This window comes from Bombus pascuorum, chromosome 4 (genome assembly GCF_905332965.1).
Source record: "Bombus pascuorum chromosome 4, iyBomPasc1.1, whole genome shotgun sequence".
Lineage (NCBI taxonomy): Eukaryota > Metazoa > Arthropoda > Insecta > Hymenoptera > Apidae > Bombus > Bombus pascuorum.
Genome location: NC_083491.1, coordinates 4,862,158 through 4,886,937, shown reverse-complemented (window position 1 = coordinate 4,886,937; position 24,780 = coordinate 4,862,158). Strand labels below are relative to the sequence as shown.

The window sequence follows — 24,780 nt, the reverse complement described above, 5'->3', positions numbered from 1 at the left end:
TAAATGTATACAAATGTAGTAATAAATTGCAGAGTCGTGTATTCGTTGAGTTCTCCGCGATGAATATACCAGAATTATCGGTCGTCAGTAGTCGTAGTAATACTTGATTTTCTTATTAATTATTTTCTGGTAGCGGACAATCTAGAACATACGCAATGTATGTCGCACAGGGCTCACAATGTTTCTCGATTAACTTCATGGTTCGATCAGTGAGCATATAAACCGAGCCAATGGAAAGGTTATGAATAATATATTTATACGATTTTTCAGGCAGTCGCATCGCCTTCCTGCTGACCCACATTCCTCCTCTGCGATTAAACACACCGTGGCGCGTCGTCAAATTTATTACGGAAACATGAGACGACCATGTTTTGCCATGGCGAATATTTACGTTGGAATATTGGCACCGTTATCGCCGAAAATCACCGTGAATTCGCCATTGTCGCCCTGCGTAATCTCGTTCGCGAATGTAAATTCAAGATACTCAACAGATCGCACATTGTTTTCGTTAGTTTGCTAGCGAACCACGTGAAAAAAAAACGAGCCTTACGTTAATCGAGGTTCTGCAAACATGAAAGCGCTTCACGCGACTGGTGTGCACGATTATCGATTCGACCAGCCACGAATTTTATTCGGAACAATGACACGGAATAATGAACTCTGCAACAGAACGACTCCACGTGTGTCGTGGTTTGAAAAATTCTCGATACATATATATATGTCGAATCGTACAAACGTTACACGATGTTTCAATTGGAATCTACCAGAACTTAGTCGGCAGATGTATTCCAGGATAACGATTATCGTCGATAACCGGATACCGTCGGAGAGGAAATTCGGAACTATCTACTTACATACACGGTGTGGGAATACTATGTAAGTACATATATTCACTTTTCAAAAATTATAGAGATTTACGTCGATCCGTTTCGTTGATTTTGGTGAAAAGTTAGCAAATTTACACTAGCTTCATAGCGGAAAGTTAGCAAATTTACTCTAGTTCGAACCCTCTTCTTTCTTGCTTTATCGCGTCAAATTGATTTGTCGGCTAGAAATGGTAATTTACAATGTAGCATTACCAATCGGATGTAGACAACGCGGTACGAATCAAAATTTGTCCAAACTCCTAGATCGAGCGATTTCATCAAAGCAGATCCAAACTGCCGTCGATCAGGAACCACAATTTTCAACCGATCATTGGGATCTGGGTCTTGTTAAAATTACGATATATTGTCCTGAAGTTTGCTCGAATCTAAGGCAATAATCGGACTCTAACAAAGCGAGCGAACGACGTCGTAGTTTTCGGTCCGGAGATAACGTTTGCCGTTGAGCAAGAGAGAGCTCCGTAGTACATCGACACTTCATTAACCGCATCGGTGCTGCGAAGGAGCGACACGCGAGCGTCTCCCCTTCTCCGTTCCCACTCCCGCAATTTGTTAACACGATGCAACGTTAAAGGAAGTTGGTATTTTGCGCGCCATCGTAGCGAAATCGTGTGACGATGTTCGATCACCGGCAGCGGCTCATCGGATGATCGCGCTACGACGATAGCGTGGGTAATTAGTAGCTGCCTAGTTCCGCAAGAAACAACCACGTTACCGAATTATCCAATTTATCTCGTAATCCATACGGCTGTCTGTGCGGTTGTTAACGCGACTCTAACGTCATCCGGGCGATTACGCGCGAAGATTTGATTCTTTCGCGTCTTCGACTTGACTCGACGTCCGTGCCAAATATTTCACTGATCGCAAAAGTTCGGAGTTAATTCGATCGTTAGCGATTTAACGATGTAACATGGTCGCGAGAGAAGGTGACATAGCGCGGCACCGGCCTCTTACCAGCCCTTATCTACTCGCCGGCCTGTTCGCTGTTCTTTTTGTTTCCACTCTCCTCTGCCTCTGTCGGCATGCATTCGAGGCATTGTTAGCGCGCGGACGAGCCTTCCTTTTATCTTCTCCGCTGTTATTCGCTCAGGCCGTCCTACCACCCTCGCCCCATTTCGCTCCTTTTCTCCTTTTGTCTTTATCCACTCGCGATAACGACGTTCCGTTGGTATCAAATTGATCAGACGAGACGCGCCTTAACGACGTGCCGCGTATGACTGTGCTCGGGTGTAGCCGAGTTGCGCCTCATCGACGATCGACCTCCTTTCGTGACGACTATCCTTCCTTTCGATCGCAAATAATTACGTAACGCTTTATCCATTTGACATCTTGTATTTTACGTCAGGATAAGTGATGGCTGATGGAGCATACCGTGACGCGCGGATTAAACGCGAAGAGAGTTGGTTTCAAACCGTTCCACTCTGATACGGTGGTGTTTTATTAAAAGGAATGTTCTATATTTACAATATAAACGTTCTCCATGGCAATCTCCAGGATGATAATCAACGATGAAAGCCTTTGGTACAGTGAAAATATGAAACAACGAAGCGTAACAAACAGGTACAAAACGATAAACGATCGATCGATCACGAAAGGATCAATATCCCTCGTTGGTGGTGTACGAGGCGACGTAATCTTGGACGTCTTGTTCCTGTTGCGCCGCAGTTTGGTGATCGTGAACTCGAAGCTGGCCTTGACCTACGTAGATATCAGCCGAGTGGTCGTTCTTGCCGGAAGTGTGCACCACGGCGCGAAATCCATCCTTGTCGGCGCGGTAGCTGACCACTCGAATGCTACCACCTGGTTCCTTCACGCTGTACTGGCCGGACACGCTGCTTCCTGCGGAAAGGAACGGCCGCGGATGAACGGAAACCGCGAAACCAATTGTTGAACTTGTAACGAAACGTAATTGAATGCCAGAGAAATTTCGCCTGAAATAACTCTATTAGCATAACAACGCCGAGGAATAACTCGACCGCGCGGATACAGTAGAGATCGCGAGCCAAACCGCGCGGAGCCTGTCCTCCTTACTTATTTATCCGGTATTCGTATCCTTCCCACATATTCATGACGCATGTACGAGAAAATTACTCTCGCGATCGAATTACCTCCGCTTCTATTAATCGTGTTTGAGTTTTCGTGTCAAAACTCGCATGAACAAACTCGCTCACGAAGAAGATGAAAAAAGGAATATGGAATCTCGAACAATTGCTTCTTTCTCTCTCTCTCTCTCTCTCTCTCACCATCTCGTGTTTCTTTCTGAGCATGGAAATCGCCAGTCTGATGATCCTCGACGCCGTACGAGAACTCGTACTTCGGATGCGCGACATAGTCAAACTCGTAACCGTGTTCCTGTTGCTCGTGTCCGTGCAAATTGTTCGAGCTGTCCTCGTGATTCTCCGCGTACGGTACTTTCACCTCAAACACTGGCCCCTCGACGGGCCCGTGAAACTGCAGATACGAGTTGGCCAGTGAACTGTGCTGCACTGGATCCTGTTGTCCGTGCAAAGCCTCCGCTTCCAGGGATATCACGCCGGCTCGTGATCGATGGCCGAGCGCCAACGTGATGGTCAAGGCGATACTGACCTGTGGCACAAAAAGTCACCTTCGAAAGTACCTTGTAACCTGACGTTTTTCTTCGATCGGATCTGGTACATCAGTCGTTGGAAGATTTACGCGTGATCGACGTGGGAAAAGGTGACGTTTAACGGGTCGATTTCTCAGCGACCACGGCATTGGTACGTCATTCTGCCATCGATCTCTTTTATTTTTTTACAATTTTCGTATGACTATTTACGCGTCGCAGATTGAACTAATTCGAAGATATTGATCGCGTTGCAAATGAAAAACTAGTCGCTATGGTAAATCGCGGACAACGAATTTAAATCGTACGATTGCGAGGAATTCGATATTGCCAGGAACGAGATACGATTCGATTCCTTAATTGTGAGCTGTGTATAAAATCGTGTCAAAGCGGATTGCACCATGATGAAAGCAATCGAATACATGCTGCACTTATAACGATCAATTGAATCTCAGAGACAGATGCACAAAGAGAGCGAAAAAGAGAGGATAGACGAAAACGTCGATCTGAGACGTCCCATTTTCAATTACTACGTCGATTGTCAACGCACAAACGTTGACTATCGCGTCGAAAACAGTCTCGACTCGTCGATTATACAAGCCAATAAAAGTTTCGCGTTTCATCGTGGATTGAAATTCGATTCTCTTCGTTTCGTTTGTACGCGTTTCGCTTTGTTTGTTTGTTTATCATGACAAATAAAATTATCGAATATCCTCTGCCGCAAAATATCGATAAGATTATCGAACAAACGGAGGTAAAAATGAAATGAAACGCAAAAACAAAAAACGCCATCTAATATAATTTTTAACACGGTTACTCGCAGATTTCAATTACACCTCATTCGTAATGTTGTAACAAGCGTTGAAGCGTGTCAAACACGAACGAGCAGAATCACGGTATAAAGAATGCCAGTTGGTTTTAATTACTCGACACAAACCCGGAATAATAAGCAGTCCAGTCCGGTATCCCATATGCGACACGATTATACGACTCTCGAAATCATAATACCGTGTTTTGTAATATCTTCGCTTGTCTCGCACGATACTTTTTCTTATCGAGAAATATGCTCATCTATGTATCTCATATATGAACTAAGTATATTTTTATAAGTAATGAGACGAATCGAAATGATCTCTAAGAAGGTCGTCCTCTTTCGAGCTCGGTTTTCTCAAATTTTCCTTTGCACGTACTTTCGAAAATAAATTCCGACTAGACCCCTCTCTCTCTCTCTCTCTCTCTCTCTCTCTCTCTCTCTCTCTCTCTCTCTCTCTCTCTCGCTCTGGTATTTTTCTTGTCTCTGATCGTTTGCTCCTGCTTGATTTCTCGTGTCCCGCTTTTCTCCGATTCACGATTCGATTTCTTCGTCGATACCGTACCTTGATCCTCGTGTCTCCCTCGTATCTCATGGTATATAAAGCGGTCAAGTGAGAACTGCAGCTTTCCAACGTATTTTCTAGCCTTTTATACCATGGCAATGCACATTCTGTTTATACACGACGCTCGTAAACAGATGTGAATCTGCCAGTTACGTTGGACATCGCGTGCGTGTGTGATACGTGCGTACACGTTGGTGAATTTCGCTCGAACATGGTCAGTCTGGCCCTCTCTTCGTCTCCGCTTCGCGACCTTTCACGTACGAAACCGCCGTAACGGAACTGTTTGTCACCAGCTTCTGACGACTTCGCTGCTTCTATACTCCAAGATAGGAACGACGTTTCTCTTTTCTATTGAATCGGTATTAGAAACTTCATCAGACGATCGTAAGGATCATCCGATCGTACAACCGACTAATCGTGTTCTAATTGGCACAACCGATCTTACCTTCCTGTGAATAGCAATTTTGCTCTAATAACGCTTCGACTTTAGTAACGTGTAACCAATTATTAATAGATTCGCGTTTAATATTATCGATCGATCCTGGTTACGGTGGCTTCCTTACATTTTCGAAGACGCCACTGAACGGCTTCCTTTTCGTCAGCACGAAGCCTGGCGTCGCGTCGCTGGACGACACTAGGGTCGAATAATCCGCTTATTCCGTTCGAGCCAGGATTTATTTGGATTCTTAACCCCCTGGGAGATTCGGTGCTTGGATTGAATCGCGTCGGATCTACTTTAAATGCCTCGATCTCCGACAGTTTTTCCTCCCTACTTGAGAAGCTGGTTGTCTCGTTCGTTTAATAGCGCAGTTTAATTCCTTTATTGGGCTGTTTGTTCCAGCTCCAAATACCTTCGCGGGCTCGAACAATGAGCTCGCGTCTCTCAAACTGCCATTGCGCTAATCTTCCGAATCCGCTGCTCTCGAATTATTTAACAAACGCTTCGACGATTTACTCGACCTATACTTCGAAACGAGATCACCGGTGCTAATCAGCGTCAGTTTGATTATCGACTTCGATTATTCGTAGTGAAGCGCAACGAGTGGCAACGTATCAAACGGAAGTAATAATTCGGCGGAGCTTCTTCGAGCGACGTGTTTGAAGTCAAACATCAAAAGCCTTGATTTCCTAGATTCGCTGCATCTAACAGGTAGACCGGAAAACATGGACAAACGAAAAAGAAGCGAGACGCGAGTGTAAAGGATATACACGTATTCGTCCGTGGATGTTTACAGAAGCTACTTTCAAGCAATGAGAAAATAAGAAAATGTCAACGTCATCGAAAAGGGAACGGTTGATCAGAAAAATAACAACTTCTACTGCAAGACCTCTGTGCTCCGCGCTGTCAGCGTTTGGTCTTTTACACTTGAACGATTGAATTTCTTCCTTTCCGTCCTAGTTCTGCCGTTTTCAATTTACAAATTGAAAATCCTCTATTATGTTTATGCGCGTCGATTAATGTTCGTGACGTTACTGCTTTATTCCAAGTATATCAGGACACGAGTCAAGTACCACACTGTCGTTTGCTAGCAACCACGGTTTCTCCATGTCTCATTACGATTTACGTTTGGCCGTCTCTTTGACGAATCGTGTGTGTTGCCTCGACTAGACAAGTTACAGAGAGCCGTCAGTGGAATTGCGATTTCGTCGGAAATCGGGAAAGCAACATGCTATGTTCGAGCGTATTTCGATTCTCATGGACGTTCTTCAAAGGTTGAGTCACTGAACGGAAGATCAGAGTAAGAATTTCGTCTTTGTTACGTCGCAAGATGATGTTTGCGTTTATCAGAACTACCCAAGTTGATTTCAAGTTATTCCACACGACAAGGTATACCGATCGATGCCAGATACTTGACGTACAGATCGTATGACCGTTCAGGTGAAGTACATAAAAGATTCTGCTTTCACGAAACGAAGCCAACCGGAAGTTGGCTAGCATTCCAAAGAAATCTTTTCTCTCCACACTTTTCTCGTTGCCGGTAAAAATTGCTGAATACTTTTACGCATAAACCATCGGTTTTACGAGCAAAAAGTATTTTTCTCATCTAACGTCGCCAACATAAATGGTAATATTTTACGAACGAGTACGCTTCAAATAAGAACCGACGATATAACGACAACGTACAAAGCGATAACGTGCTTGTTGTTCGTTATTGTCGACTGCTAATTAATTCGCTTTGTAAGCAGTTCGGTCAGCGCGGATTTAAAAACATTATAAGCATCGGATAAAACACGTTCAAGCGCAATAATGTCCTCATGGCAAATATAAATATATTCAATTATAGCGACGTACATAGGTGGTCGGTGTTGGCGTCTCTGCATCAAACGATCATTTGGTCTACACAAACACCGTGCGTTATTCGTATTTGCTCTATGCATCGTTATTCCTTGCGATTCGATATAGGATCGTTTCGACTGCCGAAGACCAATTACAACACGTATCTTAACTTCAAATTAATCCTTTGCCCGTAACAATTATATTCTCGCAGTCCGATACAAGTGCCCCTATCGACGCTAATTGAAGTGCTTCTACGTGCTTCGTTCGAAAAACAAAGACAAGAAAACAAGACCAAACTTGCTGCTTCAAAGAAAAATCTCTCTTTGACACAGATACGCGGATTCTCTTGCTCGAGCCGTTTCGTCTCGGGAACAAAATCTTTGACGCGAAATTGCTAGATGAACGTACGATGGCGATGAACAATGCATCGTTGCAGCAAAGATGGGTAGCTTCGTATCATTGAAGCATATTTTTTTCTTATCCTGTTCCTCGAAAAAAAGAAAAAAAAAAAAAAATAGGATAAGTTTTGGCCAAGCGAAACAAACAGGTTTGGCGAACGAAGAATACGGATAAAGGAAAACGTTTATATCCAACCATTTCGATGGTTTTCAGAGTGGAAGGATATTAAATGCTTTTATTTCTTGCGGAAACGCGGAAAAACGGACTAATGTATATCAGCCACGTTGCCGCTATACGTATATCTTAAAAGCGGGGTCTTTTTATTTGATCCATTCTAGAGGATAATATGGTATGCGAATGAAGATAAAAGGATCATAACCGTGATAAAATTTAGAATACGATCAAATAAATGTGGTTAAATGGAAAAACGGTGTTTCAATATTTCCTCGTTCTTTTGTCTAAACGAGAAAATTTTATCGCGCCTTGTAATCGTTCTTCCGATGCAATAAATACACCATTTATTTATTTCGAATTCTTTCGACCGTGTCGCAGACTGTAGATTAATCTTTTAATCAGAAGAAACGAGTTTCATTCCCCGCGAGGATTTTCCACGAAATTTCGTGAAAATTTTAGTAACGCACGGAGCATCTTGGGTGGATCGCTCCGAGAACAGATCCTTAAATTTTGTACGAATATATGTTCCTTCTTTATTAAAAGTTCCTACGGAATATATATGGTGGGTTAAAATCCACGAGGTTAAAAGCAAGTTAGAACAACGACAATGTTGGTGCTACGATTTAAATAATTCACGAGATTATGTACATAAGAGTTCGACTACTAAAATTGTAATAATTTGGGTATCTGTCTGATATAAATTACACGTCGGAATAAATGTCAAAGGGGAAGGATTGGCTAAAATATTTTCGTTCGAATGGTTCGATGAATGGATAGAGTTCTGAAATCGAGAGGAATTCTAAGACTCTAACCCTTCGTGGACGAATGAACAGCGTAATTGACAGGGCGCCTAGGACGTGAAAGAGAAACGATGACTAGGCGGATTCCTTCGAAGCCACTTCTTCTGCTTTCATACTCCGGAAAGCTTCGGTAAAGCGCATTGAGTGCAAATTGCGGTAGACATCCGATCTAGGTCAAGCCGATGCGCGAGACAACTGGTACCGTCGGCTGTTTCACGATTAAATGAATGCACCAAGTTCGAGAGGAACAGATTCCCTCGTTGCGACGCGGTCCGGTGACAGCGTACTATTGCCTCCAGCTTCTTCACCGACTTCATATCGCAACCATGCTTGAATTCTTTCTCACGATATATGAAATCCGAAACAAGAAGACGTATATCATCAACTTTATTATTATCAATTTTATTCGTTATCGGACTTGCTGTATTATTTATTTCTACGCGCATGGTGCGTATTTTTGAATTCTTCGGTCGATTCCGTTGAAACGTTACGTACGTATAACTGATAAAATTCAATTTAGGAGCAACGATTGTATAAGATTTCATAGTTGTTAGAAGTCAGAAAGGTGAAAGGTAACAGAGGCGAAACAACGTTAAAGGGCCAGGCTGTCGGCTGACTCAATTAAAATTCTTAGTAAAATTTCTCATTTAGCCGGAGCGCTTGGTTCTCGCGACCGGCTATTCGCGAAGTCGTACGACAAACGGAATTTTACCGACTCATTTTTTCTGGGAAACAGTTAGCCAAGGAAGGTTAAAACGGGTAATGATAAGGAAACGCAATTCCAGCCATTCTTTTCGCGTTATTGCGGTTGTGTCAGGCGTTTCCAGAGCGTGACTCGCCAAGCACAGCAAGGCAATGAAACGTTAAAAATGCGGGCTATTAAGGGCCAATGTGCCAGGATACCGTTTCATTTGCATCCACGCTACCGTCTTTCTATTATTAAAATACGGAAGTGGTCGGTGTCTGCCAACGATTCCTCCTTATTCCCTTCTCCGTAGATACGTTCGAAGGCAATTACGCGTCGAGAATACCGAACTGGTACTAGGCATTTCCGACGTATTTTCGATGTATTTTCGATGCATTTTCGATGCATTTTCGATGCATTTTCGATGCATTTCCAACGATTGTCTTTCGAAATATATCACTTGCAGCCAACGCAGCCAACAAACAACCAAAAACTCGATACAAAAACACAACCGATGCTTGCGAGGTATACGATATAAAAACGTCGAGGTTCTAACAACGTTACTAAGCGTACAGTTAATCAATCTTCATTCTCCGCTACCTAATTACCGCTACGTCGTATAAAAAGATAAATTAGGCACCGTTCCTATCTATAACACGAGTAAAAGAAATTTTATTTATATGAAAGAGTCGCGATCCAGTTAATAAATCCTCAACGGTTTTAAAAATCATTTGCAAACACTTTCGTTGACAGATCGAAGTTTATGCAAGTGGATTACAAGATGATGCGATGTATCGTTTCGTTATTTAAACACAGTGAAATCGCTTTTATTTAAACAACCGCTAATATTCACGCAAGAGAAATCTATGACAGTCCGTGGAACGTCCGCCGTTGGTTTCCGTTGGTTTCTGATAGCACGAGTGATAATACGCGATTGAGAAGCATCGGTGGAGGCACGGCGACTCGGTGCAAATGTGACGTGTCACGATCAGAGATTAACGCGTTAACAAGTTGTCAAGGGAGAACGTGTATAGGTAGATGTCGCGTCGACGCGTAAATCAAAGTTCAAGATACCAATTTACTTGCACTTATCACGGTTGCGCAGCCAAGCGCGACACTTTCTCTCACTCCTAGCTGCGATCTTAAACCTGTTGATCGAGCACAATCGAGTTCCTCGTCAGCGGACAATGTCGTTCGCACGTTTCGTGGCGAGGTGCACACGTTACCGAACACACGTATGTCAATTTGCTGGCGCCTAACTAATCCTCGAACCATGCTACCAGCTGGACAACACATGTGACGTGGATTGGCCATTATGCGTTCATCGAGAGTAACAAGTTTTCAGCACGAGTCGTTAACGACGCGAATAGCGCTTGCTCTTCGATCTCTTATCTCGTACAGATTTCGACAGAATGACGCAACGATAAAATTGCATTTTTTTTTTTTTCTAACACGATAAATCGTCTTTTTCTTGTCTGATGAAACTACCGTCTTAATTGGGTTTGTTTTCGCTAGCAGAAAATTATAATTTTTTGTTTATTCCATAGCAAAAACAATGTCTATCAATGGTGAGCGAAAGATTCTCGATTTCACGTTTAATTAAGTGGAAACGCCCGCGAGGAAGTCGTTAGATATCGCTGATTTGCAATTAGAAGGATGCTTTGTCGATAGTAGATTGCAATCCAGCTTCTATTCTCGAGATATCGATAGATTTTCTTGCCAGAGTCGGTCCTTGGGCGTTGATTAAACGTGAAACGCGACGGTTTCTTTCGTTTCGCGTCTACGTCGTATTAATTTGGCGAGTAACACTCGTTTAAACTGTCATGGTTTTGTCAATCTCGGACAGTGAGATATATCGACAAAGTGTGACCAAACTGCGCGATATCTCAGAGTTTTAATGCATTCGAGCGACTCTCGTTATTAGTGGCTCGTCCACAGCGGTTGCGGTAATCCTACTAGCAGCAGTAAGCACTATGTTGAAGTCAGGGATCAAAGCCTTTGTAATTCTATAGGACGCAACGTGAAAGCACTTCGAACGTGTCACCCGTGAATGTGTATTTCGTGTACACAGCGAGTTTCTATCGAAATCCCTCTAGGGTTACCAAAACAGTATCAATAAATGTTTGATTTAATTGCATACTCGAACTAATCCTCCATCGAATTCTCTAACAATACAGGAAATTAAAAGTGAGAAATTCACTCGGCCGTTTTTCTTTCTAACGAATAACGTGTTTGTGAAACGTAAACGTTCTATCTTACGAATAGTTTTCCCTCTTAAACACGTATCTATCTACACACATAATAATCAAGTGGAGTATTTAACCGCATCGCCTGTCGAGGTGTAACGTTTACCAAGTATTTCATAAATCGTTGCCACGATTACGATGCCGAAGACTATAACTAGGATTAATTTTCACGGTGTTATTAGCGTCGACGATCTCGTTCAAATCCGAGCACGATATCGACAACAGTTTGAGGGTGTAAGCCCAAAGCAATTCTCTTAAGGATCTTCCAAATAACAATGCTCTTTGTGTATTCACAGATTAATATTGCGAGGAAATATCGATCAAGGGGTACCTTCGAGCGACTATTTTCATCTCTGTCGTGCATATATGTCTGGCAGGGTGGATTAAACGGTAAAGTACTGGTTATAAATGAATCATGACGTACCTACACGCAAACCGTGGAAATTATGACCAAGCTAATATATAGAAGCACGAATTATAGGCAAGTTGTAATATTAGTTCCTCGTGTTATCAGCCCTCTTATGCGCCGAAACCGCGTGATGTATCGCCCAAAGGGTTCCTGCAGAGTTTCCCGTTTAATTAAACTTCTGATTGGTGACGATCCAGCGAACGCAACGTAATGACCAGAAGCAATCAGCTGCTGCCTGAAGGGGCTGCGCACTTTTCGAAAGCCCAAGCAGACGGAAAGCTAAGCGAAAGGTCAGTCCTCGTAGAGATCGAGCGATCCTGATTAAATCTTAAGAGCTTTCCTGTTTGCTTTTCCACCATTCAATTACACCTACCACTAAAATTATTTTTTCTCTTAACAATCTCCTTTTAATAAAGTGACTTTTCCCACAAATGTTCAGCCCCTCTAACGTATTTTCCGCTAATTTGTGTCTCTATATGCAAAGTATATTTATCTGCCTTCGTAAACATCGTAATCGGGAATATTTGAACGCGAGTACAAAGGGGTTATCGATTCATATATCATTGCGTTAAACCCTTAATTAGCGATTATCGTTGACCGGTAACGACAATCAGGTGGGCAAAAAGTAATCAATTTGCGATCACATCGCAGCTGGATCGCGTAGGAACCCGGTCATGAACCGATATGAGCAGAGATTCAAAGTCTAATTAAACTTCAGATAGGTTCAGCCAACTCGATACGATATAATAGAGATCAAGAGATGCTGGAATATCGGTAGAAGATCATTAATCTATTATGGTACTGGGATAGTCAAAACTCATCCTGAGAGAAAGAATTTTGCATATAATTAAACTTATCGCGAATTCGTGTGAAATCTGCTAAAATATTGTACTCAGTTTATCGTTGAATAAATATAGCATGGAATAATGCGAAACGGTCTCTGCTCTGGACCGTAACAAAAAAGAAGAGCATTAACAACGATATCGGTTGGATTTTAATTATCGCGGAATATGTTTGCTACTCTTCTCCGCGAAATCGATTATTCGAAGCCGACGTTTTAATTAATCAACGCGTTGGTTAATGCATCGATGCAGCTGCATTTCGGCTTCGTTATTCGTTGACTGTTCTTATCGCAAAAATGAGAAAGTAATAAGCGGATTTATCGATTTGCTTCGATCAACTACAAATTTCGTTCCACTATACAGGACAAAATAAGGGTTGTCAGGACGAACACAGAAAAAACGCCTTCTCTCCTTTTCACTTTTTCTTCGCGTAATGTCATAACCTTGGAGATTTTTAGACGATCCGTCTATGGTACGGATGTTCCGATCAATCACCCAAGTCTGACTGATATTGCACGAAGCACGGCAGGCGTTGGCATCAATCTTTGATTATCCAACCTTCGATGCTTCTATAGTCTTGTTTCTCGACTATTTCCGTAATAACAATATAATATTAGACGTTACATTTTTTGATAATTCCAGAGAAAATAATTATAACGAATGTTTCTCAACTTTGACAATACGTTATTTCTGTTCGTATACGTATCTACAATATGATACGAAGTAAAATATCTTGACGCTGAATTTATAGAGGTTATTAAGTCCATACTGCATACCTCTATACCAAAATGAATGCTTTTTGTCCAATCGCAATTCGTAAGCAAGAAGTAAAATATGACAAAATTCATATCCACAACGAGTAAACTAGTCTTGTTTCTTTATTTTACGTAACATACAGCTCTCTCTTTAATGAAAGTTTCCGTAAAATTGTCACAGAAATCATTCGTAGACTATTACGTTAACGCTGTGCGACATACCTGTAAACAGCATGTACACGTGGATTTTAAAAATGTACTTTGCAAATTTTATATTTACAGGAAGTTACTTCCTTTAATTAATTACTCGCTATTCCCCGCGGAATTCCGTTATGAACGCTGATTAGCCGTAAATATGAAGATTATGTAATGTATTGTGAAACAAGTTGTAACGTGTATTGTAGTTGCTCCATTAATTGCCACCAACCAACCCATGATGATGGTCAGCGCAATCATGATTTAACTCATGGTGATGATAATGGTGGCCACTTGCGAAACCAGGATAACCTTTACCGTAATTACTATCGCTTTGACTATAGCCATAGTGATAATACGGTCCGTTGTCACCAACTCCTTCGTTATGGTCATGGTCAAGACTGTGTTATGTTATTGCATATACTCGTTGTCTTTGCACCAACTGCTACAAACGCTATGGTTACTCTCGTCGTAGTTTTCTTCCATTGTTTCTTATACTGGTGTATACTATATTTACTATAACCATAGTGATATTGATAACATTTATAATTTTTTTCTTTTTTCACTGTCTATGATCCGAATATCTTCCTTCCTATCCATATCTTGATTCCTGTTGTTCAATTTATTATTATTATTATTCGCGGTTATAGTTCAATAATGCAATTATTATTGTTACATTCGTTGTTAGGCATTAGATGTGTCTGACGCAAAAAGAAATTAAAAGAATACAGAGAGAAGGGGAATTAAAAATACTTTCACATTTACGTAACGTAACTTGAAGGTTTATGCTTAAAAGAATTTGGAGAATCAAAACAGAAGTAGGACAAAATATCGTTATGCTATACGAAATAGCTAGTTTCATAATTCTATCCATGGGATATTTATGACTAGTTTTAAAATGTAACGTATCAAACAGAAATCTTTGCCTGATATATCTCGAAGGTACATAAACTCCAATTACACTAAGCAGATCGGAACAATTCGCTTTATCGCTTAATAATCCCATAGAAGTAGGATAGATCGAATATCTTCCTACGACTTTCCAGTGTTTTCGTTCCAAGTTGTTCTAATCGGATTATAGTTATGATCGTAATGTAACATACTCGTACCCGATTTATTAGCTGTGAGTCTTAGAAATTTACGTTATCCACTTTCTAGTAATCATTTATTCTTGTTAAATATAGGAGATCACAGTACCGAAGCATACTCTAAGTGTGATCTAACTAATGAGTAGATTGTTTTAATAGTTTCGATGTTAGAGAAACCTTTTGAGTACCGTTTTATAAAGTAAAGAGAATTTAAAACTGTGTTGTTGGCATAAATTGATAATTGTATTAAAAGTCGCTTAGGTAAAATAATAGTATAAAAACCTGATAACCGGACGGAACCACTCTAGAAGTGGCTACATATTATACTAATGAAATTTCCCTCAACAGCTTTCCATGTATCAAGTAAATTAAAAATTTTTCGAAACTTACGACATTTTTGTTGCCTCTACTTAATTATTAATGTTCGTGCATATATTACTCTATTATACTTATAGTCTCTGTATACAAAATCCTTGATAAGATCGTCTTTAATTTCGTATCTAGATGAATATCCCTTATTAAGTTTGTAACCTTCGCTATCGTCGTTAGCCTTATCTCTTCAAACTGTTCCCATTATTTTATCTCTCCTAGAGTTCTTAGTTGGATCAAATGTAAATTCACTGTTCGATATAATACGGTTACGGTCAGTAATAATCAATTCGAAACCTTGTATAATTAAATATATCCATCGATATTTTGGAAAATCGCACGTATGTTATTACATTCTTCTCATAATATGATTCGTTTGATAGATTTCATTCGAATGATCCTTTATAGAAGAAATATTGGCTGAGATAATTATGCGAAGGAAATTAAGGTTGAAAACCATTTCAACATTCTATTCGTAATTTCATCAACGGACAAAAGATTATTTATTTCATTATATAAAGTATAATTCGGCATAATACATTATCAGGACACAGTTGCGCTTAAATGAAATAATAAAAAGAAATAAAATAATAAAAAATTATTCGGTTTTTTTTGGGCTGCGATCTAAACTTTTGCAATCGAATCGGTATTGGCAACATTTAGAAGATAATTACTCTGGACTCTAAACGAATATAGCATAACATTTTTACGTTGTTTTTTCCGCCATTTTTCAAGTTATATCCTTTGCACTGCACGCGCGGCCATGAAACATTATCATAAATTGAGCGCATACTAGAACTACAACGTTTATTACTTTCTTATTCGGTCTATCGGAAGGAAAAATTTACGAGTTCTTTACATTTTCTTGTTGGCTAGGTTTCTAACACGTGACTTTGTCCAACTTCGCTCGTATAGTTTAAAAAAACTTCTTCTATTCCGTTATACCGATCTTTTTCTTTCCTTAATTATTCTGTCATTTCTGCGTGAAACTTTCGTCAAAGATGCATGGCTTGTGATACCTTGCCAAAGGCAACAGGCAAGTTTCCATGAAGCTTGGGCTTGGCCAAAGGAAACGCACCGAACTTTCTTAATCTTGCCGATGGTAAACGTCTCTCGGTTACTCTCCGACAACGCGACGCGAAGAAAAGTAGAAAACGGTCGTGCGAGTCAGCCATGGAATTTTTACCGAGGAAACGAAGTTATCTCGTTGGGTGAAACTTCCGGATAACCTTTCAAGATTTCGTGAAATTATAGCGGCATTCGTTTTCCCCTTGTCCTTGTTTCTTCGTCTGAATAGGGAGATCTAGGAAACTTTCGGATGACCGAAAGGGGACGCGTTATATCGCTGGACACAATGAGCGCTCCGAAATTCTAGTATTTTCAAAGAGCAGAGCAGCACGAATGTTTCCTGGGGTAAAAGCATTTGGGGAAATTTACTTTCGACAAGATCGACGAGTCCCGTGACGCAAATAAAATCGAGCAAAAAGCTCGACGCTCCACGTTGCTGGCTCGATTGACTCGCGCGTGTTTAGTAATTCCGCCGGACAGCAACTTGCTGTAATTAGCCGTCTAACGAAACAGAATTCTAGAACCAGCCAGATCGTCAAGTGGATCTCACAGGATTACTAATTTGTCACGATGATGTATTGTGATGGCGTAATTAGAAGTTGTCGCCTCATGAATTACAACAGCGTACGAGCAATTCTTGGCTTACCGCGCAATCCGCACACTCTTGTACATTCCTGAGAATGTGACACAATTGGGCTATTACGACCATTCATTATAACGTAATTGTATTCAGCTTAATTTCGTGTTACGTTTTCACAGTTGGAAACAATAGTGTCCCTTGATGTTACTGCATTGTCATTACTGCGAAACGCAACCCTACAGGATCTACCTGTGCACCCAGAGATCAGCTACTGTATTATTAAACGATTTTACGAGCGTAATTCGCTTAACCTTGGATTTTGGTTTTCTCCGCCATATATTTCGATATTTGTCCTCTATCGCGTAATAACAAAATAAATAAAATTATATTTTTTATTTTATATTCGATTATTCGATGATTCGTTTATCGTGTCTACACTCCGACACGTATGACAAGAGAAGACTCATTTTTACGATCGATGCTAATGTACGTAGATATTTTTCCAAGGAAAAACTGAGTTACCTTCCCTTCGAAAGGCTTCACCGATGACAGGCCAACTATAATCTCAGACTTTTGCCATCTATAAATCACTAGTACGACGGGAAGTTGAACAAAATTAAAGACGCGAAGTTAAGTGTCAACGACGGAGAATATTTAATTATATTCTTCAGGAACAGTCGTTTTCCTGTATTATTTACGAGCTCGAGTTTACGATTCCCGTAAGTTCAAGTTGGTCGTGCTAGTCCGCGTACGGTTCCGGAGTTTTCATCGATCAGTCGTAAGACTCGAAACTCATTAAGATCGAATCTAATTATCGTCTATGCGATTTACGTGGTTAATGCACGTCTGGAAATTCGTAAGTTTCGGATAAGTCGACGTTTCCTGCACCGCGCGGATTATTGAAGGATTACCTTCGCTCCGTAGACTATAAAATGACGAATGTAAAAAAGAGATAACGAGTTGATAGTTTCTTTGAACAATAGGAACGAACAGGTTCCAGACAAGAAACGATTATCGACCTTTAAAATCTTATCGATTCTTCTGGTCATTAATGGGAGCAATCGTTAACGAATCGTTTAATTTTAACGACCCTTTAATTGTTTCTAGCTACGAGGTTAGCAATGCCAGTCTGGCCAGTATCTGCAACGAAATTAGATCGGTGAAAATTGAGTCGGCACGTCTGGAAGAAATGGTCGTCGCGCGCTTTAAACTCTTCTCTAATCTTGTTTCACCCGGACGTCGATCGAGCGAGCAGCATCGATTCGTGCAAAAAACCGACTTTCGATCACCGATGTCTGATCACGTTTTAATCGCGAGGTTAGACTAAGGCGATAGAACCAGTTCATTTATAACGCCAACAAATTGATGATCAGGGCTCTCTTCAGATTAATTTCCTCCAAGATGAAATCTGGTAGGATGAAAGTTTCTCAGTGACGACACCATTGTCACTGTTGTTGGTCGTGTTATCGCTTGATGTTCTAATAAAGGCCACAGCTGGGGTTGATCTAATTGTCGTCATACAGCAGCGTACCAACGTTCGCAAAATAACAATGTTGTAAATCTTCTTTACGGCTCGTTTTACGAAGGTGTTGGGTCAAGTGTCTTCCGTATCGTGGGAAATTCATAGGGAAGGTCGAGAAATTGCTTCGGTTCCGTACCAACGTAGGGCCAATATCCCTAGCTAATAAAACCAAAACTACCGTCGGATTGTTCTACAAATAAATAACAAGCAAAATTCATACGTTTCTCTTTTTCTTATTATTTTCATGTTACGACCAGCGTAATATTATGTGTTACGTACTATTGCTCGGTTATTATATATCAAAGTTCTGTACAGACGTACGATTCTTTATAGCGTTTCCGCGACGATACGCAACGTCATCGAATAGAGGGGAAACAACTCCGTTATTGCAAACTTTAAGAAACTATACGTATCTCTGCAAGGATAATAGAGACATTCTGCTATAAGGATAGAAGTTGCACAGAGATCTGTGTGTCGGTATTCAAGCGATGACGGATAAAGTTAAAGTCAAAGTTCTTAACATAGCGTGACAAAGTCCTTATGACGCTGGCGCGACAAAACTCGTTCGTCAGTATGAAGCTTAAATTACAATAAATTTTTCTCTATTTATAAATTATTCTTGTACAGCCATGGTCACTCTGTTCACGGACCTATCTATGCAATGAGTTTCTAGGGTTGCTACATCAACGTTTGCGTGCATAAACAAGCTACATTGTCACTTTACTCTCGGTCGTGTATTTGTCACGAGCGTATCGTTACGTCCACTGTTAAATATGCGCGGACTCCTTCTGATTCATTATTCATTCTGCCGCCGCGATGCCGTTTTTATCGCGATTGGCTATTACAAGCTATATTCGATATCGATCGCCGGTACGCCGACTTCTCCGCGACTTATTTCTGGACTAGAATCAAACGTAAGTAGGCAAGAGAGAGAAAGAGAGAGAAAATTCAGGAAACGGAGAAAAGGATAGCTGTGATATATGAATTGTATAAAATGAATCGCATGTGGAAATTTTAGGTCGGAATGCTAATTTTTCTACGCGATCCTTTATTCTACCCAGTTAAATTATCGCGTCCCTTGTCCAAGCACGAGCAACGAAAATAAAGCTCGCTAACTGTCCATTTATCTGGTCAGAGCGACCCTATTGAAATATTCATGTGAATCGAGGCTGCTTCCAACAATAAACTCGCGCGATGCGTCCCGGCAGGTAGTCTCGCCGAATGCACGGCCAATCGATTACGTGCGGGGTAAAAGGCATCGTCACGCCAACGTTGTGCGACGTCCCGACAAAATACGACGGGATATTAAGGATTCCTACCTTCGTTACTCGTTCCGTCGTTAGATCGCTAGGGCACGTAGCTTCAACTGTCGCGTTGCAAATCGTCGACTTACACGGATTCCAAGCAAATCGAGTTCTATCGTCGCCATTGCATTTGTCAGACGCGAGAACAGAAGGAAAAATAAAAGTACGATAAGTAAAATCGCGAATAAACGGAGATTCCATGTTGCTTGGAAATAAAGCGTCTCTTAATCTCTGTCACGACGACGCGGAGACAGCATATCACGAAAGAATATCGCTAGATGAACTTTATTTCCACGTGAGAAGTGGATGATTTAGTGGAAACGGGCCGCGAAATAACCATCGCGTAGTAGGTAGGTATAGTCGTGCTAATGATGCACCGCATCAGAAACGCGCTTGCTAAACAATCGTGTTCCGCGGTTGTGATTCTGTTTGTAATCGCGCTGATTCAGAAACAGTGCCAAAATGTTTCGGCGGTATTACAGAGACAATGGGCGAATAGCTTTGATTACGTTACACGAGCTCGTTGCTCTTGGTTAATCATGGGAAATGAAGCTTGCTTGGAAAAATGGTGCGAGGATTTTTCTCTTACGCTTGCTTCTTCTTCGAACGTCCACGAAAGCATTCGTCTGAATATTGCGATTAATTTTAATAACAGCCCTCCTCCTTTTAGAGTTGATACATTCTAATAAGCACGGTTTTGCTTTCACAGAAGAAGCTTATTCTTTTTTACGTTCATTTCCTCAGTAATATCCAACTGGTGTTCGTCGAACGGAAATTTTCTCGATTGCCTCCTCCGTAATTCGCATCTATACGACGTCGAATCGATTAGGATACGCGAGCGTCGGTGTTCCTTTCCTTCGTTTATCTGAGTTTACCGGATTAAAGTGCAAAAGAAGGACAACTACGGAAGATTGGATCCAAAGCGCGCCAACCGATACACCGGTATGCGATCAAAACGAACCGGCTTATCGTATGAGAGTCCTATCGACGCGAATCGATTCTTCTCGCGTTGTCTTTGTTGCGGGGAAATTCCTTTCTCCGACGCGAAACGACTGACCGAAGAAATTTCCTAGCGATCGTACTCGCTTTCATACCGCTCTAGTCTCTCGTTTTGCGAGCATCTTTTACCGGCTAATTGCGCGTTATTTTTCAACATCACCGCAGCAAATTCTTAACATTTATTTATGTCTTATTATTATTATTATGTCTTATCCCATGCAATAAAATGTGAGACTAGTTTATCTCGAACATTTTCTACTTTGCAAACACGCATGCTTCTTTCCTACACGGGATATGTTGGATTTAGTTCCCTCAAGCTCGAACGATCTTTTTATCCTTTACAATTTTCCGCGTCAGCTTTCAGCTTGGCTTTCTATAAGACACCGAGTTTTAAACTAGCTCCGAGTTTTTACCATCTTTTCGACAAAACAAAGAAACCTTTGCAAGATTTCTTCGCACGTTTCTCTCATTTAACGTAGCAGAAATTTAAGGCTGAGTAAAAAGGTGGCCTGAAAATTGCATAACACGGCGGAAAATGAGAATCGACGGAACCGGTTTTCAACGTCGGTGCAACTCGGTGAATATTAACTCCGGATGTTGTACGGTTTGTTTTAACCTTCCGCGTGTAGGCGAGAACGACGAGATCCGAGTGGGTACGTGTCTTCTCGTTACGATTCTCGGCGGCGTCGGATAGGAAGGGAAAGGATGACCCACGCAATTTCGTGGAATCTTTTCTCCCTCTTTCCTTGATCCTCTTTTCCCGTTCCTTTGATTCGTACCTTGACGGAATTCTTAAAAAGCTCGGCTTGCTAGATTCGCGCACTGATTCGAGTACCGTGACCTTTTACGTGCCGAATCTGGGAAGGTTTAACCCCGGAACCAAGAACTCCATTATCTTCCCTACATTCATATTTATTCTCGATCACGACGAATGCTATCGAATTTCCTTGTTTCTTCCAGATGCTGTGCGTTCGCTATGTATATTCAGTTGATTCAGGGTATAGGCCTCTTCGATACATTTTTCGTTGTCCAATATCTAGAGGTGCTCGGAAGAACAGAAAGCTCTAGGACACGGCGCAGTCTGATCACGTAAAGTAAAAAACAGAAGGATTCTGCTGGACCAGTATTTTACAGTAAAGCTCTTCCCAATGGACACGGATGATGTTTGCAACGAGCATGGATGGTCGAACGGCGCGTTGTAGCTGCAACTCCGGAAACACAGTGGTCTGCCAGAGCGTAGCTACCTTCCAAGTACTTCTATGAACGTACGATACAGACCAAAAGCCTTGTCTCCCGTTCTGACCGTGTTCCTGCGACACAGGACAGCAGCTCTAAAGCTCTCTACACTTGGCAAACCGACCATGTACAGCGCGTGCGAATGCTCGCGAAGCGAACATACGCGTCGAAGATACGCTTGTATCCATTTGTTCCACTGTTGTATTTGTATAACTGTGTTTGTCATTCCCATTCTGATTCGTAGCTTAACTACACGATTATCTCCACTTAATACGATTTCATCGCCGATCTGTTTTGCTTATTCGACACTCGCGAAAAGATCGCTCGATTCTCTCGACAGCGAAATTCCTACCAGTTTGCTTCTTGTTTGCTCACTGGAAAAGGGATATTGTAAAGAAAACTGCATTTCTTATTTCTATGAAACGAGCGTTTCAGAAATTTTCTGACGATCTAGTATCGTTTCGATTTTATTCGTGAGAATACCGAATTCGTTCTTTCGCGTCGCGGCTTCATTTTTTAGGGCAATCAGTTTCTTGACCCGATAGTTTTTTCCTGACAGTAAAAAAGATGGAAGCACAAAGGTACGCGAGATAAATGCACCAGCCTGCTCACACACACTTTGTCAACAAGTTTGCACCAAGAAATATACTTCAACGAAGTTGGAGGCTAACAGGCTTTCATCGGGTAATATATTGGTTCTCGCGACAAGAGATATCCCATTCTATTCGATTTCAAAGGTTTATAGTTCGAACTTGGACCACGAGCTCGTTAAATTGTAATTAAATCGATAGTTCTCTCGATATAGAAATCGTTTAACTGAAAAGACTGTATCATAATTGACTCTCGTCGAGCTTACCTCGATAATGAGAACCGCGTTTGTTGTAGGTATATGCACGCGTCAAACTACTCTATTCCCAATTAATTTAGCTGATTTATCGATCGATCGATTTACGGCAAAATTCTAATACGAATTTACTCTCCTATGACACACCTGCGCAGCCACTTGCATATTAATCCACTCGTGATGCCTGGACCAACGTAAATATCACGATCTGCATGAACGGAAAATGGCTCTTTCATCGAAATTCAATTTGGATGGAACGATCTCTATCGTATATTGATCAATCTAAAACTCACCTAATTATTTTACAGTTGACGACGTCCACTTTCAAGAAACTCCTCCCTAAGCTCGGATTTCTCTGTAAAATAGGACACACGGTCAGCAGGATGCACATTCAATGGACCTCGAGTTTCGATGCATTTCGGAGTCCTTTCATCTCAATATTCAGAACAATGCATTCCCTTGCTATCGATACCAATATGTCCATCTGTGTTACGTCAACGTGAAAATTTCGTTCTTTTTTTTTAATATAGAAGAAACGCAACAAAAACCAATCACACATTTTCAAATCAAATTCTGATGGAACATCAACGCAAATACACCAAGTGGTTCAGCCATGGCAACTTAACATTTACCAGGGACACAGTTCTCGATAGCAGACCCTCGTCGAAAAGCTTTTACGGTATTTTTCAACTGGGACTGTTACACGAAATTCATATTATCGTACTATAAAGAAAAGAAAAAGACTAGTCGAGAACTAATAGACTGGCATCGTGAATGGCTGTCATTAAGAACGGCTGAGAAAAACATCGCGCAGAACGATATCCACGAGAACGCGACGAGAGCATTGGACTCGAAGCCTTTTAAGGAAACTTTTCGTTATCCAGTTTCAGCGTGAGCTCGTGATAACGACGAGGATGCATCGTGAGTTCAACTTTTAGTCGGCTTTTTATCGGTCCTTCCTCTCTCTCCCTACGCGAGCACGCAATCCCTCGGTTTATCCTAGAACCCTCGTACAACCAGCTTTCGCAGAAGTCGTTTTTATTCGTTGTCCCCTTGGACAAGCTGTTAATTTACCGCGTATCCACGGTATAGTCAGAGTTGTACGTTTTTCCGCCCCGACCTCGCACTGGCAAATCTCCGCGTAGTATGCGCGCGCTTTCTCTTCTTCCCACAAACATCGTACGTCATATTGTGTAATTACGAGGTTTTAATATGCGAATATTCGCATGATCCTGTTCCTTCGATTTTTGCCCAAAATCTCTGGCCCTTCTCTCCATCTTTCCTCGCAGGTACCATGATTTCAATTGAATTTATCCCGCCGACGAAAAACCTATGCACATTGTTTGAATCTGTTACGTGAACTAGTGAATATTCCTCGAGATAAATTCATGAATACATAGTCGATCCTTTTAACCAGCTTGAAACGCTTGTCAGTCGCAGCCACAACATCCATGATGGGTTTGCATAGAAACCAGACGATTTGTGGACGTTTTTCGTTGGCTAATCGCACGGGTAACAACTTTGCCGACAAGTTTGTCGCGAGTTATGGCTGTGACACACATCACGTAAGTTTCCACAGTTTTTATCACGATGCTGCAGGACCGAGGATTAGCGGCTGTTCGTGGTGAAAACGGTTAATTTGCAAAACCCTGTCTCTAAAGGGATATTTGTTGTCTCGCAGAAAACCATAATGAAACTGGCATATCGGGACAGGTCTCTCTGCGTTGACACGTATCTTCTCTTCTATTCAGTCAAAAGACCGACGATTTCTGTTTGTCGTTTTTTGTATTTTTCCCAGGTAATATTCATCGTCCGTTCGTGAAATATGCCAACTCGAAATTCTTTGAATCGTCCGTGTTTTCATATCTCGCTGGAAAGCACACGTTCTCGTAACGTAATATGACTATGGTCAAATAGAAACGCAGGCTACGTTAGTACACGTAACGAATATCAGCGTTCCTATCTCGCTACTAACTAATAAAACGTTTCGCTTCTTTTACATCTTGTTATTTCGTACATTATCGCATACTCGCAACACGATTTAATGTCACGGAAACCTGTCGTATTTAGCGCGCAGAAAGACATCGCTGTCTTATACGTATCTGTCGGTTGTGAATTATTCGTAACCCGCGTTTAGACTATT

General features: G+C 41.3%; 1 protein-coding gene and 1 long non-coding RNA gene across 3 annotated transcripts in view; one reads left to right on the top strand and one right to left on the bottom strand.

The window, feature by feature from the left end:
• LOC132906081 (uncharacterized) overlaps positions 1-24,780 on the top strand; it is a 124,814-nt gene that overhangs the window by 59,401 nt on the left and 40,633 nt on the right. The gene's annotated exons all lie outside the window — the stretch shown is intronic.
• LOC132906084 (uncharacterized) lies at positions 2,046-10,494 on the bottom strand. The gene is made up of 4 exons (XM_060957951.1): positions 10,263-10,494; positions 4,845-4,951; positions 3,128-3,470; positions 2,046-2,723 (listed from the first exon to the last, which is right to left on the bottom strand). Exons 1-4 carry the CDS (start codon positions 10,492-10,494, stop codon positions 2,482-2,484), a joined length of 924 nt encoding a protein of 307 aa, XP_060813934.1. The 3' UTR covers positions 2,046-2,481.

Coding starts and splice junctions, on each gene's coding strand:
- LOC132906084 (XM_060957951.1), bottom strand. CDS start 10,494: ATGGCCAATCCACGTCACATGTGTTGTCCAGCTGGTAGCATGGTTCGA. Junction 4,952..10,262: donor CGCAACCGTGATAAGTGCAA/GTAAATTGGTAT, acceptor GTGTATAAACAG/AATGTGCATTGCCATGGTAT. Junction 3,471..4,844: donor AGGGAGACACGAGGATCAAG/GTACGGTATCGA, acceptor TTTGTGCCACAG/GTCAGTATCGCCTTGACCAT.